The sequence below is a fragment of the Mustela nivalis genome, assembly GCF_964662115.1.
Source record: "Mustela nivalis genome assembly, chromosome: 7".
NCBI classification, from domain to species: domain Eukaryota; kingdom Metazoa; phylum Chordata; class Mammalia; order Carnivora; family Mustelidae; genus Mustela; species Mustela nivalis.
Window position 1 is genome coordinate 90,844,278 of NC_139026.1, and position 16,980 is coordinate 90,861,257.

The 16,980-nt window shown below is 47.3% G+C and overlaps 2 protein-coding genes across 2 annotated transcripts in view; both read left to right on the forward strand.

Annotated features, from left to right (window-relative positions):
* The window catches only part of SP1 (Sp1 transcription factor), a 51,197-nt gene extending 45,575 nt beyond the window's left edge, over positions 1 to 5,622 (forward strand). The window contains exon 6 of the mRNA XM_082741520.1: positions 153 to 5,622. Within this exon, the coding sequence (XP_082597646.1) occupies positions 153 to 466 (314 nt within the window). The 3' untranslated portion in view covers positions 467 to 5,622. The remainder of the gene's footprint in view (positions 1 to 152) is intronic.
* A 6,109-nt stretch (positions 5,623 to 11,731) lies between these two features.
* Positions 11,732 to 16,980, forward strand: AMHR2 (anti-Mullerian hormone receptor type 2; the record flags this gene model as incomplete). Its single annotated transcript, XM_082741521.1, is given in 12 exon segments — positions 11,732 to 11,746; positions 11,749 to 12,001; positions 12,249 to 12,440; positions 12,707 to 12,778; positions 12,965 to 13,107; positions 13,222 to 13,452; positions 14,806 to 14,920; positions 15,064 to 15,236; positions 15,490 to 15,637; positions 15,804 to 15,940; positions 16,636 to 16,821; positions 16,823 to 16,980. Coding segments are annotated over 12 exon segments (1,788 nt in total). The 3' UTR covers positions 16,946 to 16,980.

Genomic DNA, 16,980 nt, shown 5'->3' on the forward strand with positions numbered 1-16,980 from the left:
AAAAGATACTCAATAGATTTTTCTTGTTTTTATCACCTTCTAAGAGTGCCTGATATTCTGTTTAATGTAGTTTGAAAGCAGTGAATTGAACAAGTAAGTACCCTACTTCCTAAGATGTCCGTTTCTTATCTTCTTTCTCTTCTTTTACTAAGGTGAGAAGAAATTTGCCTGCCCTGAGTGTCCCAAGCGCTTCATGAGGAGTGACCACCTGTCAAAGCATATCAAGACCCACCAGAATAAGAAGGGAGGCCCGGGTGTATCCCTGAGCGTGGGCACTTTGCCCCTGGACAGTGGGGCAGGTTCAGAAGGCAGCGGCACTGCCACCCCTTCAGCCCTTATTACCACCAATATGGTAGCCATGGAGGCCATCTGTCCAGAGGGTATTGCCCGTCTTGCCAACAGTGGCATCAACGTCATGCAGGTGGCGGATCTGCAGTCCATTAATATCAGTGGCAATGGCTTCTGAGATGAGGCACCCAGGGCCAGAGACGTATGGGCCATACCCATCAACCCTGGGATGCAAGGTAGCATGGGTCCAAGAGACATGTGGGAGAGAGAGCCATGAGGCATTAAAATGCATGGTGGTGGGAAGAATTGGGGGAGGGATACAAGAGAAGAGATGGGGTCTTGGCACCCACCTATATCATCAGTACCTCCTTAAAGTGGGAAACATTAGTGAAAATTCTTTTGGTGCCACCCTTTGATGAGCATTTTTTTGACCCCAACCAGTTTCTTAGACTTCTTACCCCAGCCTCCCCTTGCTGCGTTTCCCTTCTCAGCTCCCCCATGATGGATCCCCCCCCTTTCCTAAAGCCATCATGCCTTGATAAATATATATGATCATTGAAATACTTTTTAACAAAAAACAGATTCTATATTATATATATATTATATATATATATATAAAAGATATATAGAGATGCATTTGCAGGGGTTGGCTGGGAGGAGGAAGGAGACCATTCTGTGACCAAAATACCTTGGTCATTTTTTTATATTGCCTTATTTCCCTATGGCTGAGCCTTGTTGTGACACATCAAGCTTTTCTATAGATGTTGTCTTGGCTTCCCACCAGATTAAGCATTCATATGCTCTGCTTTTAGTTTATATATACATACATAATGTTTTTCCTTCCTTAATTTTGTCTTTTTATTTGGGATCAGCTTCTTGCACTCCTTTCTTGACTCAACCTTTCTGTCTCCCTTTCTCTCACCTGATCACTTTATGTTTTGGTTTTGGTAATGATCCCTGGATGAGGCACTTCTGTCAGTCTTTTAAGGTCCTTGGTCCCAGCAGCGGAATGGAGAGCCTTGAAGCCCAGGCTGATGCTTGAGGTAGCTGTGGAGAGAGTGTTCAAAATACTACTGACGCAGGCACCCTCTTGGCGCTGGAGAGTTCAAGGCATCTCTCCTTATTAGCTGCTCTGAGCATCAAGAGTCTTTCTATGGAGTTGTACAAGAGACCCTTTAAAGGTTATAATCTGGGATCAGTTTGTATAAACTGTCACAAAGGTAGGGGCTTTCAGTAGGAAAATGTTGTGCCCAGAAGTGGAAGTGACTCAGAGTGGTCCAGTTCAGGAGTTAGTGAAGTATTTGGACTTTTGTACAGCTGTCTTCCAAAGTAGCTCTAAGCTTTTTATGGGTTTTTGAGGTCACATTCTGAAAGGAAATGCACTTCCTCTTTTGAACATCCCCCGTAGTTTCTTTTTCATGTTATTAAGGAGCATCAGCCAATGAATCTGTTCCGGGTTTCCATTCTGCAAAACTCCAGAGCATGCACAAGTGGCAAGGCAGTGGTTCTCTGATCTTTTCCCTTAACTCTTCCTTGGGTGGTTCCTAAGGGAAAAGGAAGCACATGATCATGGGAATGATAGCCCAGAACAAAAAAAAAAAATCTTGTCTTACCACTGTGGTTTATAGGAGAGATCAGGAGACACCATCCTGCTTTCTCCATGGCCTGATTCCTGAAGAGACTGATCCAAAAATTATAGCGGCAGGGAACTCTTAGTGCATTTGGCACTGAGATTTAAATGCAACCAGAGTTGTCCTCAAGGCCCAGCCATTAAAACGTTGCCTCTCTTGACCTTCTGGTATCTTGTCAGAGAGCTTTTCACTGTGAGGAAGTATGGAAATGGCTGTGTGTATGTGTGTAATCTGTTAGGTTGGGGATAGGTTTTCTGTTAGCCTATACTAAAAGAGACCTGCAATAAAAAATTGCCCTGATCTGATAGAAAATGAAGTGTTTGTGTATGACTGTGTGTGAATGTGTGTTTGTGCCTGTATATATCTACACACAGATGAGAAATTATATTTGAAATTGTTGGAAAATCAAATTCAGCTCAAAAATGCCTTTCAGGCCCATTACCTAGAAATCTGTCTTAAAACCTGGGTATGTTCCTGAGGTCATTTCTTTGCTTATGCTAAATTAGTAATAATTAATGATGGGGGATATTCAACTGCACTTTTGAAGAAAAAACTATTTTTGTGTTTGAAAGTGAAACCAACATCCAGATCTATACCAGAGTCCTAGTTTCTTTATAAATCTTTTTACCTTGATTACAAATAGATGATGCTATGATTCTACTATATATTTTATATCAAATCTATCCAAATTAGGGTCTGGGTAATTTTGTGTTGTTTAACTTGAAATATAATTACTGTTGATACTCTAAACAGTAGTTCGCTCCATTTGGTCCTTTCTCTGCAGACTTAATACACTCAGGAACTATTGCAAGGAACTTTCCCCAGATCAAATTCTGTTAACACTGCAGTAAAAGTCATCCATGTCCAGCCACTTATCACACACCCTTTATTCCCACTGAAAGGCAGAACTCAGAACCTGTTATTTTATGTCTATAATCATGTACATAGGCATCTTTTGGAGGAAAGGGGCAGGATAACTCACCAGAGTGTGCAGAATTTTGCTAGAGCATTTCAAGGAATGGAATCTTCCCCAGTATGAAATTAATTTGATACAAACTAGCTTAATGATGCTGAGGACTACAGGTGTTTAGAAGGTTATTTGATGATTTTCTCTGGGATGGAATGCTGGTTTACCCTCAACCCCGTTCACGAGCATTGCTGTAAGTGAATTCATAGTCCGTTCTTTCCACTTACCTACCCTCTTTCCTTATCTCCAAGGAAGCTCCAGATCCAGTATCTTGTTTGCACCCAAACTGAAGCAGCTTCTGCTCTTGTCTCCCAGCAGCAGTGAGCCGCTCAGTCTTTTCCACAGGGAGTTAGGAACCAACATTCCTTGAGTCATGAGCTTATTGATGAAAATCCCTTTCCCTGAACATTTTGGCCAGCAGAAATTAATGTAACTGACAGGCATATTGATTCTAAAGTTTTCTTCATGAGTTGCTTTTTTATTTAAAAATTTTAAATGACCAAACCTTTGGGGCAGGGGATGCCCAGAGGAGTGGTAAAATTAAAACCCTGATTCCCTTGTCCATTCAGGTTGCCCACATACATTCATCTGTGTACCATTTGACTGTCTCACTTTTAAACCAGAGCAGTAACAACCCACACCATCTTCCTTCAGGGACCTCCCAGCTAGCACCCTGTTTGTGGGTGCTGTGCAGAATGCAATTTAATGGTTATTTCTCAGCCTGATTCAGAATAAACAGAACCCTTGATCTAGAAAGTATAGAGTGAAGTGTGGGGTAAAGATTATGATTGGGGGAGGGTTAGAGACAAAAGCTGTAAATTACTATGGCTGATTGATTTATTTCTACTATATACATATATATATATATATTTTTTGCTTTTGTATATCCTATATAGGAAACTAAGCATTGTATTTTTTTAACAAATCTGAGAAAGCACTATGAACTGCAGATGTTTGACTTTCAGAATATATTTTGTATTGTTAATATCTTCACATTGTGTGAATACTGGAAGCTGCAGATCTTTGCTAGGACGCAATAAATTTATATACTTTTTGAGGGGTTCCTCGGGGGGGGTGTTAATCAGGCCCCTGTTATGCTTTGGGGGAGTCCTGGTGCTACTTACTTAGACTTTTCATTCAATTGTAAGTACCCTGATGCCTTTTGGACCTCAGGATCAGAGCAAACAACTTTTAAGATCCTGGTACCAAGGAAATGCGGATAGTCTAGCTGCCTCAAGTAAGGGGCTCTTAGCATAGCTCTCCTTCCCCCTCTTCAAAGCTGGGTAGCCTCTCGGGGTGGAGAAGAGAAATGTGAAATCTCAGAGTTTCATCTCCCTTAAAAGAGAGCCAGTAAGTTATATGCAAGGATGAAAGGTGGCAGCAGTGGTTTTGGGGAAAGGGAGGAGGATATGGCACTCTTCCAGTCCCGGAAAACATTGCTTTTGGAACTTCTGATAAAACATGGGCAGGTTATTACTTTTGTTTGGGAGCCTGTGTTCTCTCTGGTGCCTCTCTTGGCTCTCCTCCTGGGGTACAGACCTCTTCTGGGAGGATGAGCAGACCAGCTTTGAGGTTGACCTGTTTCTTTTCTTTGTCTGCCTTCCCTAAACACCAGCCCACAGGAGGACATTAAGCAGCCTTAAGCTTAAATTCCTACTCCCTCTTCCCAATTTGGCTCACTTCCCTTAGAGTAAGGGCTAGGAGGGGATAAAAAAGGGGAGTCCCTGGCTTCATTCCTCTCCTAGGTCTTTTCCAGTTTGATTTCCCCAAATCTAGAAAGATTTCCTCTGCACGTTCATTTGAGAGAAATGAGTACATTGTCTTGTTTTCCTTTTTCCTTATCAAACAGCCCCAGCCTGCCTTCTCCCTTTTAAGTGGGAAGAGGTGTGGTGATCTGTTCCTCAACTCCCTTCAGTATCCAAAAAAAAAAAAAAAAAAGGCATAACAAATGGGGTTAAGCTGGGGCTGCAAGTAGTGGGGACTCTGTTGATACCTCTTCTGGGATGTGTGTTTTCCTCTATCTCACCTTCAGGAATTACACTGTGCCTTCTCCACAAAGGGACATGGGCTTTGTCTACCCAGCCCTCCACTTTCCCAGCAACTGCTCTTGAACAGTGTGGACAAGGGCAGGCCTTCACCTTTTTCTCCCAGTGGCATCCCATAGCCCTTACCTGGAGCACAAAGACTTAGGGGAAGATGGGAGAAATATGCTGAGATTGACCTGAGGAGACCCTTTGTACACACACCAATGGCAGCTGCCCCAGAGCCTGCTTCCTCTTAACCCAGTCTGTCATCCTCTGGGAGGGAGGGGCAGCGCTCCAGTCTCTGGTGCCTAAACAGGTTTATTTCTCTTTCTCAACACTGGCGATAACCAGTCTCCATACCACTGTGGCCTTTTTAAACCTCTTAATAGTCTCATGCTGTGTTTGTTGTTGATTCCAATCCAATTATCACCAGGGCTGTGTGGGGAAATACTTTTAAATGCTCTCTCATCGTTCTTGCTCTTTTTTCTGGCACCCCCCCCCCATCTTGTGTATGTATGATGCTAATCTCTTGTCTTTAAGTTTCTTCTGCTCTTTTGTATCTTCCTTTCTTGTCTCTCCCCCTACCTTTTGTCTCTGGGTATTTTGGGGCTTTTTTTTTTTTTTTTTTTTTTGGCCTTTTTGTACAAAGATTAGTTTCAATGTAGTCTGTAGCTCCTTTGTAAACCAATTAAAAAAGTTTTTTTAATAAAAAGCCATGTCTCTGGTGTGTTGACAGGGTGGGAATGGGGAGAATATGGTTATAGCTTCATATACTGTACCCAACAAAGGTTTCCAGGTATATGGTTGTGCTACCATACATGTTAATCAGTGCAATTATCCTATACTTAACTCCCAGGCAAACAATTTCATGACCAGATCAGTGTGCAATGAGGACATAGAAATGTGGAGGACCAAAAGAAACAGGGCAGGCCCAACCTCTTAAAAAAAATTATAAGTTATAGTTTGGAATGCTTTTAGATTTAAAGAAAAGCTACAAAGATGGTGCAGAGAGATTCCATATACTTTACTCAGTTTTTTCCATTTTAACATACTATTGGGGTATGTTGTCAAATCTCCAAAACAGACTCTGGTATAGTACATTAACCGCCAGGCTCTGTGTTTCACCAGTTTTCCACTGATGTCCTTCCATTCCAGGATCCATTCTGGGATGCTACATTGCATTTCATTGATATGCCTCCCCAGACTCCTCTGGTCTGTGACAATTTCTTAGCCTTTTCTTATTTTTCATGACCTTGACAGTCTGGGAGTATTGACCAAGTATCTTGTAGAATATCCCCCAATCTGAATTTGTCTGATGTTTCCCTCATTCTGAGACTGAGCTTCCAGGTTTCTGGAAAAAATACCACATAGGTGAAATGGTGTGAAATGCCTTTCTCTTTACATCCTCTCGGATGCCACATGACATCACCAGTACTAACCATCACCCTGGTTAAGGTAGAGTGTTTGCCAGCTTTCACCATTGTGTTTCCCTATTCTTGGGAAGCAAGTCAGTAAGTCTAGTACACCTTTAATGGAGTTGGTGGGAATTAAGTTTCCCTTCCTAAGGGAAGTAAGTAACTATATGGAGTATTTGTAATTCTCTGAGGAAACTGTCTCTTCTCCCTCCATTAATTTATTTTAGTATATACTCATGTGTTTTATATTTAGATTGTACATTATTTTCATTGCTCAAATCACCCCAGCTTTGGGCACTGGGAGCCCTTTCAGGTTGGCTCCTGTGTCTCTGATATATCTATATCCTTTTCCTTTTTTGAGCACTTTTCAAAGAATTTTCCAATACACAAGATGATTCAGACTTCCCTTGTATTTTCCCAGCTCAGAATCAGCCATTTCTCCAAGGAGCCTTAGTTCTTTTTATTGGAGAATGATATTCAAAAACTAAGATCTGGTCCTGACATATTACATTCAGTTAATACCAGCCTGTGTCTAACATGATCAAATCTGGATTATGGCCCCATCTGAAACTGAAATTGAAGTTACTTTGACAGTCTTTCCAATTTCCCAACAGCCTATGGCTTCACTTCCCTCCCTACCTGTCCAAGAATCCTTAGTCACTCCTTTATACTGTGGCTACCAGCATCCCCAACTACTTTGCTCATTTGACTCCCTTTGCTTTTCAATCACTTAGCCATGGGTGAACTCAGCCATCGGATTTCCTGTTTAGCCATTAGCAATGTATCATTTTAACATTTGACTTTATTGGGGGAGTATTTTTTTTTGTTTGAGGTTTGGGTTTTGGGGCTTTTGGGGGGGGGGTGTTGTAGCCCTAAAGGAGCCTTTAATAGCAGTATCATCTAGTCATTCAGTAAACATTTATTGGGCCCTTGTCCTAGGTACTGAGCTAGGTTGAGGATAAAAAGTAAGGCAGCTCCTGCCACCACATACTTCATGGTCTGGTGAGTGAGAGATCATTAATTGTAGGTTTCCCAGTCCTGACCCCACTTTGTAACAGATGCTTTACTTCCTATTTCATGGAGAGAACGTAAGCATGAATTTCCTCAAACTTCCCTCTCTTATAAGCAGCCATATACTTACCAATACCAATTTACCTCCTTATCTTTTCTTGGGAGAGAAAGTTTGCCTTTGCAAGGTCAGCCTACTACCTGTGCTCTTAACCTCATTTCCTCGTTTTGATAGTATTTTCCCCTTCCATCTTCAGTTTCTCCTGGGTTCCCTTTCGTCATCCTATAAGCATGTTAAAATTCTCCCCCTGTCCCTCTGCTTCCACTTCAAGCTTCAGCTCCAGTTCTTTTCATTTCCAAAGTTAGTCAAAGTAGTTGATTAATTTTTCTCTTCTTTTAATGAGCCCCTCAGGCCACTTTGTTCAGCACCTATCATGTACAAAATTGTTTCTTACGGACATCAGCAATCTGGTTGCCACCTCTGGCGGTCTTGCAGTCATTTGCCTCTTAGACCTCTTGCAACCATGTGCATCTTAGAGCTTTGTTCCCTTGGAGTGTAAGACTGATTGTCCTGATTCTCCTTCATAGTCACGTCTTCCTCTGTCCCTTAAATGTTGGTGTCCCTGTCTTGTGTCTTTACCCTTACTCTAACTTTCAACCCCTTAAACGAGTTGGATCCACTCTTTAGGTATCCCAAATTTTAAGCCCTGCCTTTTCTCTCAACCTGACAGACTGCTTACAGGACATTTTTATCTGATGTCCCACAGATAATTCAAAATCAACATGTAAGAAGGGGAAAGGATTCTTTGTGTTCCTCATCTCACTTAACAGTAGTAATACTGTTACTTGATCATTTATACTTGAAACCTCAGAACCATCTTTTTTTTTTTAAGATTTTTATTTATTCATTTGATAGACAGAGATCACAAGTAGGCAGAAGGCAGGCAGAGAGAGAGGGGGAAGCAGGCTCCCCGCCGAGCAGAGAGCCTAATGCGGGGCTTGATCCCAGGACCCTGAGATCATGACCCGTGCTGAAGGCAGAGGCTTAAACCACCGAGCCACCCAGGCGCCCCTCAGAACCATCTTTTAATTCTCACTTTGAAATACCCACATTTAAAAATAAAATCTTGGGGGGCACCTGGGTGGCTCAGTAGGTTAAAGCCTCTGCCTTTGGCTCAGGTCATGATCCCAGGGTCCTGGGATCGAGCCCCACATCAGGCTCTCTGCTTAGCGGGGAGCCTGCTTCCCCCTCTCTCTCTGCCTGCCTCTCTGCCTACTTGTGACACCTCCCTCTCTCTCTCTCTGTCAAGTAAATAAATATCTTTTTAATAAAATAAAATAAAATCTTGGGATGCCTGGGTGGCTCAGTTGGTTAAGATGTTGCCTTCGGCTCAGGTTATGATCCCGGGGTCCTGGGATCAAGTCCCACATCGGGCTCCTTGCTGGCGGAGAGCCTGCTTCTCTCTGCCTCTGCCTGCCTCTCTGCCTGCTTGTGTTCTTCCGCTCTCTCTCTCTCTGACAAATAAATCAATAAAATCTTTAAAAATAAATAAATAAAATCTTAAAATAAATACCCACATTCATTTGATTACCAATCCTGTCAATACTTACAGTACAATATATCTCAACTTTTTCCTTTTTTATTTCCACTGTCCTAGTACTCACCATAACTATGGCTCAGATCTCATCATCTCCCTACTTCTAGTCTCCCCAAACCCTAGTCATCCATCTTCCACATTGCCACTAAACCTCTCCCTAAAATCTTTTGCTTTCAGGAAAAGTCTAGTCTCCTTGATAAAGACCTGAAAACCTTTCCAATCTGGTCCCAGTCTTTTCTTTCTCAGAAAAGACAGGCTGAGACTTAATATTTTCTGAGTTGAATGAATAAACAACTCATCTTAGCCCTGTAGACAGGGGCGGTCAAAGGTAACTTACTGGGCCACTGCAGACTTGAATCAGGATCCTGATGAAGAAAGATCTTTGTGTATGTGGAATCCAGGGAGACTGTTTCAATGCTGAGGTCCTTTCTCAGGACCTTCCTAATCCCTCAGCATTCAAATTATTACCCCTTCTATCACCACCTCACTCCATAAACCTGCCTGGGATGTTTCTGTTTTTGAGAGGAGTCGTCATCCAAGATTTTGGGTGAGGAGGCGGCCTTCCTGCCTCATCCTTATTTTGTTCCCCTCTGGAGGAGGTAGTCTCCTAAAACACTCCAGACACAAGAAGCTATTTGACCTTCAAGTCCCCACCTGCTCTCCAGCCCCCCAAACATATCTGATCTGGGAGCAGGAAAATAGCTGTAACGAAGTCCAACATTCCATCTCACTGGCAGGGTTCTGCAGACTCCCAGAAGGTCCCGGGGAGGGGTGGGCAGCTGTCCATCTGCCTCTGGCCCTGGTCATTCCTCCGGTTGCTCCTTCACAACTACCAGAGCTTTTACTCTCTCCTTTGTTTCTGCAGGCTTCCCAGGAGAACGGCTCCAGAATTAGAGAGTTAATACCTGTACCCTCAATCCTGGTCTAAGCCAGACTATTCCCAGAAAGGGTTTCTAGGCAACCACCAGGGGGACAGAAGGCTAGGAGAATGGAACCCATCCCCTCTGACTCAGATTCTCAAGGGAGCCAGCTGCTCCCATGTACGGAAATGATTACCTATTAATGTAATGTCTTACCCTGGAGAAGAGTCTGGTGCAGTTAGACTCCTGTCTCCCATTACAGCACAAGTTATAAACTTCTTCCATCTCTGTGCGGACATTCACGCTGCACACCCTGGGCTCTGCCTTCACATTATACTATCCCCGCTGCTTAATAAATACCGGAGATGGACTATGGACATCAGTTATCAGAGGAGGCTGAAGCACCCTGAGTTTCTCCTATGTCTGCTGACCTCTGGTGGCGGTAGTTTGAACTGTTTCCTCCCTTTCTAGTTCATAGCCGGCTGGCAGGTAATGATGTATATTTTCTCAACAATCTAAATTCTAACATTCAATTATTGTATCAAATGGAAAATTTTTAAAAGATTTTATTTATTTATCAGATAGAGAGAACACAAGCAGGGGAGCAGCAGGCAGAGGGAGAAGCAGGTTCCCCACCAAGGAGGGAGCCCAATGTGGGACTCCATCCAAGGACCAGGATCATGACCTGACCTGAAAGCAGACACTTAACCAACTGAGCCACCCAGGCATCCCTGGAAATATTTTTTATTGCTGAGTTTTTTGTTTGTTTGCAGGCATCATAGACTAATGTGAAGAGTAGGGCCTGGGCTTGGAATCAGACTTACCTAGGCTCAAATCCTAGCTCTGCTATTTCCTAGCAGATTGACCTTGGGCAAGTTACCTAAGCTCAACTTTCTTACCTGTACAGTGAAAATAATAATAAATAGCTCAATGGGAGAATAACATGAGATGATTGTAAAATGCATAGCCCTAGCTATGCCCTAGCACAGAGGTGCTCAACAGAAGTATTGTGGGGTTTGGGTTTGATTTTGTTTTGTTTTTACCTTCTCTGTTTTTTTTCAGTATTTGACACAATATGATTTTTCAAATTTTGGTAACATAAAATTTTACCATTATACCCATTTCCAATGTGACTTTTTTAAACTCTGAGAAATTTTATATAACTTTTTTCTGATTCTGAAGTTTGGAAACTGAGGACAACTTTAGTCTGTGAAGCCTCTCTTTGCCCAGAGAGCTGCACATCTGAGCCCTGAAAAGAAGGGATCTTGGGCACAGTTGAATCCCTCAGTTGACCTCACTCTGGTTTCCAGCCTAGAAGGGCTGACAGGATCCAGCACTTTCTTCCAGGGTCAGCAAAGGGCAGAGGCCTGAAGTTAGGCATCACAGGGTTCTCAGCGGGGCCTCTAAGACCCCCTCCTCCCACTTTGCAGAGGAAGGAGGCGGCTGTGGAGAAGAGGATATGAGCTCGGTTCTCTGCTCCTCCCTCTCCTTGCTTTTCCCCACACCCATCTTCTCCCCCACAGCAGCCATCTCCCCCACAAAGACTGGAAAGAGGGAGGAGGGCAGGATTGGGCACTGAGGGATCAGAAGTCCCACAGCGCCCTATATCTGAAGGAAGCTCTGGCCAGGGCAGCTGTGCTGGTTCATGCTCACTGCCTCATGCTGCTTGTCCCCTCCAGCATGATGCTGGGGACTCTGGGCCTTTGCGTACTATTTCCCACATCTGTGCGAGGTAAGTGTCGGGAGTGGGGGGGTTTTCACTCACCCACTGAGGGAAAGGGGGACTTGAAGCAGCAGCCACCCCTCTGGAAGAGTGAGTGGGGTGGGTGAGTAAGGGCAAAAAGTAGAGCCATGTGTCCCCATGGTGAGGTCAGGTTCCAGACCTCTGCTGACCCTGTTTCCTCTTATGGCATTACCACGCTGGCCCTGGGATATGAAACATGTTTTGTCTCTCCTTTTGGCTGCTGCTTTTGCCCCTGCATTCACTCCTATCTTGAACCTTCCCCTCTCCCCACCCTGGGCCACAGCACTCCCAAGCAGGCGGACCTGTGTGTTCTTTGAGGCCCCTGGAGTGCGGGGAAGCACAAAGACACTGGGGAAGCTGCTAGATGCAGGACCAGGGCCCCCCAGGGTTATCCGCTGCCTCTACAGCCGCTGCTGTTTTGGGATCTGGAACCTGACCCAAGACCGGGCACAGGTGGAGATGCAAGGTGAATGGCAAAGTATACAGCAGGTGGAAGCTAGGGTGGGAGTCAGGTACATCCTGGGGTGGGGGGTGACGGCAGCGGGAGAGGAGGAGAAATGGAATATGCAGAGGGAAAGAAAAGCCCGAATGAGATGGAGGGGATGCCTCTGATAGAGAAGGGGGTTATCCTCTGTTCCCAGACTCTGTTATGCTCGCTCGCCCTCTCTCTCTCTCTCTCTCTCCCTCTCCTCTTCTAATCCCACCCCAATCAGGATGCCGAGACAGTGATGAGCCAGACTGTGAGTCCCCACACTGTGACTTGAGCCCCCGAGCCCACCCCAGCCCCAGGTCCACCCTCTTCACCTGCTCGTGCGGCACTGACTTCTGCAATGCCAATTATAGTCATCTGCCTCCTCCAGGGAGCCCTGGGACTCCTGGCTCCCAGGGTCGCCCCACCATCCCAGGTAGCCATGCAGTGTGCTGGGGCCTGTTAGGGGCTGGGGCCCAGGTTAGGGTGAGAGGTAGAACCAGGGCCAGTTCTCACTCTACCCCCATCCCAAGTTTTCTTCCTCCTGGCCTTGAGAAGTTGGTTGCCCTGGTGACTGGGAGATAAGGGGCTTGTGACCAAGGTGGGGGTGGGTTCAGAAGCAAGTTCTCGTAGGAGGGGGAAAGGAGTGGAGTGGATTTGGGGCAGAGTTCATCCAGGCTGCATTCTTGCTTTAACGTCTAGGCGAGTCCATCTGGATGGCGCTGGTGCTGCTGGGACTATTCCTGTTCCTCCTGCTGGGCAGCAGCATCCTGGGTACTAATCTACTTCATCCATCCCTTGTCACCCCTGGTCACTGCCCCAAAGCTCTTGGCCCTTTCCAGCGTCCCCTGATCCCATGGTTCTAAGATCTCTACAGCCTGAGCCCATTACCTCCCACAAAGCCCCTTTCTCAGTCTCCATGCCTGTGTGCCCTGACCCAAGGGCTCTTTTCTGCCCCAGCCCTGCTACAGGGAAAGTCCTGCAGAGTGCAGGGTGGATCAGCGCCAGAGCCAGAGCCAGAGCCAGAGCCAGAGCCAGAGCCAGAATCAGGCAGGGACTGGAGTGCTGAGCTGCCCGAGCTGCCTGAGCTGTGTTTCTCTCAGGTGCCCGGGGAGTGGTGGGGGCAGGTCCTCTGGTCCCTCCTGGAGGGTGTGCTGGGGAGGAAGCCTGGTCCTGATGCAAGCTGAGGCTCGCACCCAGCACCGTGTTTCCACCAGGTCATCTGGGAAGGAGGTCATTCAGTGGTGTGGGCTGGGCAGCTGCAAGGCAAACTGGTAGCCATCAAGGCCTTCTCCCGGAGGGCTGTGGCCCAGTTCCAAGCCGAGAGAGCGTTGTATGAGCTGCCAGGCCTACAGCACGACCACGTTGTCCGCTTTATCACCGCCAGCAGAGGGGGCCCTGGGCCCCCGCCCTGTGGGCCCCTGCTGGTACTGGAACTGCACCCGAAGGTAAGGACAGAGGGGCGTCTGTGTGTCTGTGCCTGTCTGTGTATGGGGGTGCTGGGCTGGGGGACAGCAGGGGCCTGTTTGTGCTTATTCTTCTGCTTCAGATTTCCTCTTCTCTAGAACATGAAAAATGATTTTTTTTTGTTTTCTTGTTTTTTTTAATTAGTCAAGAAATACTTGCTAATATTTTTTACTCATGAAAACATAGAGAAAGAGAAATCAGAGCCACTCATATTCCCAACCTTAAGGAAAACCAATGTTAAAGAAATATCTCAAGGCACAGCCCTCCAAAACCATTTACACACTCGTCCAACGAGTACTTATGAACTTTATGAACCGTATGCCTAACCTCTTGGGCTAAAACAAACAGCCTCGTCCCCGCCTTTGTAGATTTGAGAGAGGAGTGGGGGAGACAGTAGCGAATCAGGTAAACACAAAAATAAGCGTCAAATGTCAAGTGTGCTAAGTGCTGAGAGAGGAGGTACTGTGAGAGAACAAGGGGATGTGCCTGGAGGGAATCATCATGAACAGGAAGGACGAAGAGGACAAGGTAGGCAGGGACCAGGCTGCCTCGTCCCTACGGACCGTCTAAGGACTAGTGGCTTTATTAGCCCCTGCAGTCCTCTCCCTCTGAAATCCTGAATTCGGAGAAGTCCGCTCTTTGACCATGTGCCTTAATGCCTAGCTCAACAACGTCTGCTTTCCTAAGTTGGTTGGTTGGTTGGTTGGTTGGTTGGTTGGTTGAACCTCCCTGGCACACTGAAGTCATGTTTTTGGAATGAGGGACACAAATGCTCCTTCCCTTCCCGGTTTCCCACTTGCTCCCCTCCTTTCACTCTCCTCCCCAGAGGCTCTTGGAGGAGGGGGCGCCTAACACCGCAGGCCAGGTGGTTCCCGGGGAATACCACTCCTGAGCTCACCCTGTCTCTTCCGCTTCTGTTGGTGTCTCGGGTCCCTAGGCCGGATAAGGTGGTGACTCGTGAGTGACCCTAGAGTCAGACTGCTGGGGATCCAGCTCTACTTGCTTCTCACCAAGTGACTTCCAGCAAGTTTACTTCATTTTCTTTCAAGCTCCTCGTCTATCAGAGGAGTGACAGGCCCCTGTCTCCTAGGGTTGTGAGGATTGCAGGAGGCCTGGCACAGTAAGCACTCAGACACTTAACTAGGGCTACTGGTTTCCCGTCAGTCTGAGGCACGTTCTCATTCCTCCCCTGCCTCTTGTTTCAGCCTGGATGGATCAGCATGTCCATCTGCTGGGAGAGGCAGGGGGGAGGTCTGTAGACTGATCTCTGCTGCCCGGGGCAGATCAGCCACCTCCAGCTTATGTGTCCTCCTTTTCTCTCTGCTGTTCCCCAGGGTTCTCTGTGCCACTACTTGACCCAGCACACCAGTGACTGGGGAAGTTCCATGCGGATGGCACTGTCTCTGGCGCAGGGCCTGGCATTCCTCCATGAGGAGCGCTGGCAGGATGGTGGGTGAGCTGGAAGGAGGAAGCCATGGAATCAGGAGCCACACCGCTGTGCTTCTGATTCTCCCTTAGCTTGGAGGGGAAGAAGTGGGTCCAAAGAGAAAGGAAGAGGACCCATGCCCCTTCAACCTTGGCTTCTCTCACAGGCCAATATAAACCAGGGATCGCCCACCGAGATCTGAGCAGCCAGAATGTGCTCATTCGGGAGGATGGGTCATGTGCCATTGGAGACCTGGGCCTCGCCTTGGTGCTCCCTGGCCTCTCCCAGCCTCCCACCTGGGCCCCTACTCAACCCCGAGGCCCCGCTGCCATCATGGAGGTGAGTCCTCTGGATGACGGTGAGGCCCAGGATGACGGCAGTGTTGCTGATGAAGGCACGCTCTTTGCTGGGGCAATGGAACAGCAGTACTTCTGACGTTTAGGACATTGCTGACTCTAGCTGGGGGTGATGAGGGAGCCCACCGAACCTCACCTAGGTTCTAGAACTTCATCAGGGGGATACTGCATGGACCAGTGTTGTGGCAAGGCTTGCCAGGGAGATGACTCTTGGCCCTCCACGTCTTTCTCTCCAGGCTGGCACCCAGAGGTACATGGCGCCAGAGCTCTTGGACAAGACTCTGGACCTACAGGACTGGGGCACGGCCCTCCGACAAGCCGATGTGTACTCTCTGGCTCTGCTCCTCTGGGAGATCCTGAGCCGCTGCCCAGATCTGTGGCCGGGTAAGGATGGGTATGACCGTTCCCCCTTTTCCCCCCATAACTAACCCACCCATTCTAGATGCACCTACCTCCTGATGCAGGAAGTTCTGCCCTTCTCCCTCTTGGACTTTCCATGAGGAGGCACCCCAGGACTAGTTGACATCTAGCCCTATGTGCCTTTCCTCAGACAGCAGACCACCACCCTTCCAGCTGGCCTATGAGGCAGAACTGGGTAGCACTCCCAGCACCTGTGAGCTGTGGACCTTGGCGGTAGAGGAGAGAAGGCGGCCCTGCGTCCCACCCACTTGGCATGGCATCACCACAGTAAGAACCCACGCTAGTGGGCTGGGGACCTGGAAAGTGTGGACCAGCCCATCTGCTCCTCTCTCCTCTCATCTATCCCCACTCCTGTCTCCTGTTCAGCTGGAGCTGGGAAGATTTGCTCTATACTTTGGCTCATCCCTTCTGCCATAAGTCTCACAGCCCATTCCTGAAACACCTTCCTCCTGCTCACACTTGCCTGGTCTGTCTCTCTTCCTCTCCACCATTGGTTAGCCCTCTTTCTCAGTCCCCTCCTCCAGGAAGGCCTCCTTAGCTTTGCTTCTGCCTGAGCTCTGCTCCCAAGATGGCTCCTCTCCTGGTACAATGGAGCCCAACGTTCAATCCAGTAATTCCTTGCCCTGTCCCAAACGTTCGTGTTTCCGCCATGACCCACTAAAAGCCAGTCCTGGGTGTAAAGGGTTAAAAAGGTGGCCAAACAGTGAAATTTCAGGGTCTGTATAATTAGTTTCCTAGCAGGAAGCCCCTTTCCCTGCTACCTGATCTGTAATTTCCATGGCACAAGTTATCTGTGGGGTTAACCATTGTTTGCCTAAGACCCTGGTCACCTGAAAGGAAGAGGAGTAATTTCCCATCAGCACGTGAAGTCATTAACCTGAATTAGCTCCTCAGAGGAAAATGTGGACCCTCTGAGGGCCACTGAGGATCCCAGGATTAAGCCTGCTTCCTGTTCTTCCCAGGACCCTGGTGGCCTGAGAGAGCTGCTGGAGGACTGTTGGGATGCGGACCCAGAAGCAAGGCTGACAGCAGCGTGTGTCCAACAGCGTCTGGCCGCCCTGGCCTATCCTCAGGAGGCCAGCCCCTTCCCAGAGAGCTGTGCCCAAGGCAGCCCACCTCTCTGCCCAGAAGACTGCCTCTCAGGCCCTCCCCATGGCCATCCCCCCTTGTAGGCCTCAGTGGAACATCTGCTACTTCAGCCTCCAGCAAGGCCTTTGTTCTGGGGGTCCTCCCACACTGTGTCTCACCTGTAAATGTGCAGCTTATGTATAATCTCTGTACATGCAAACATAAATCTGGTGCTCCGA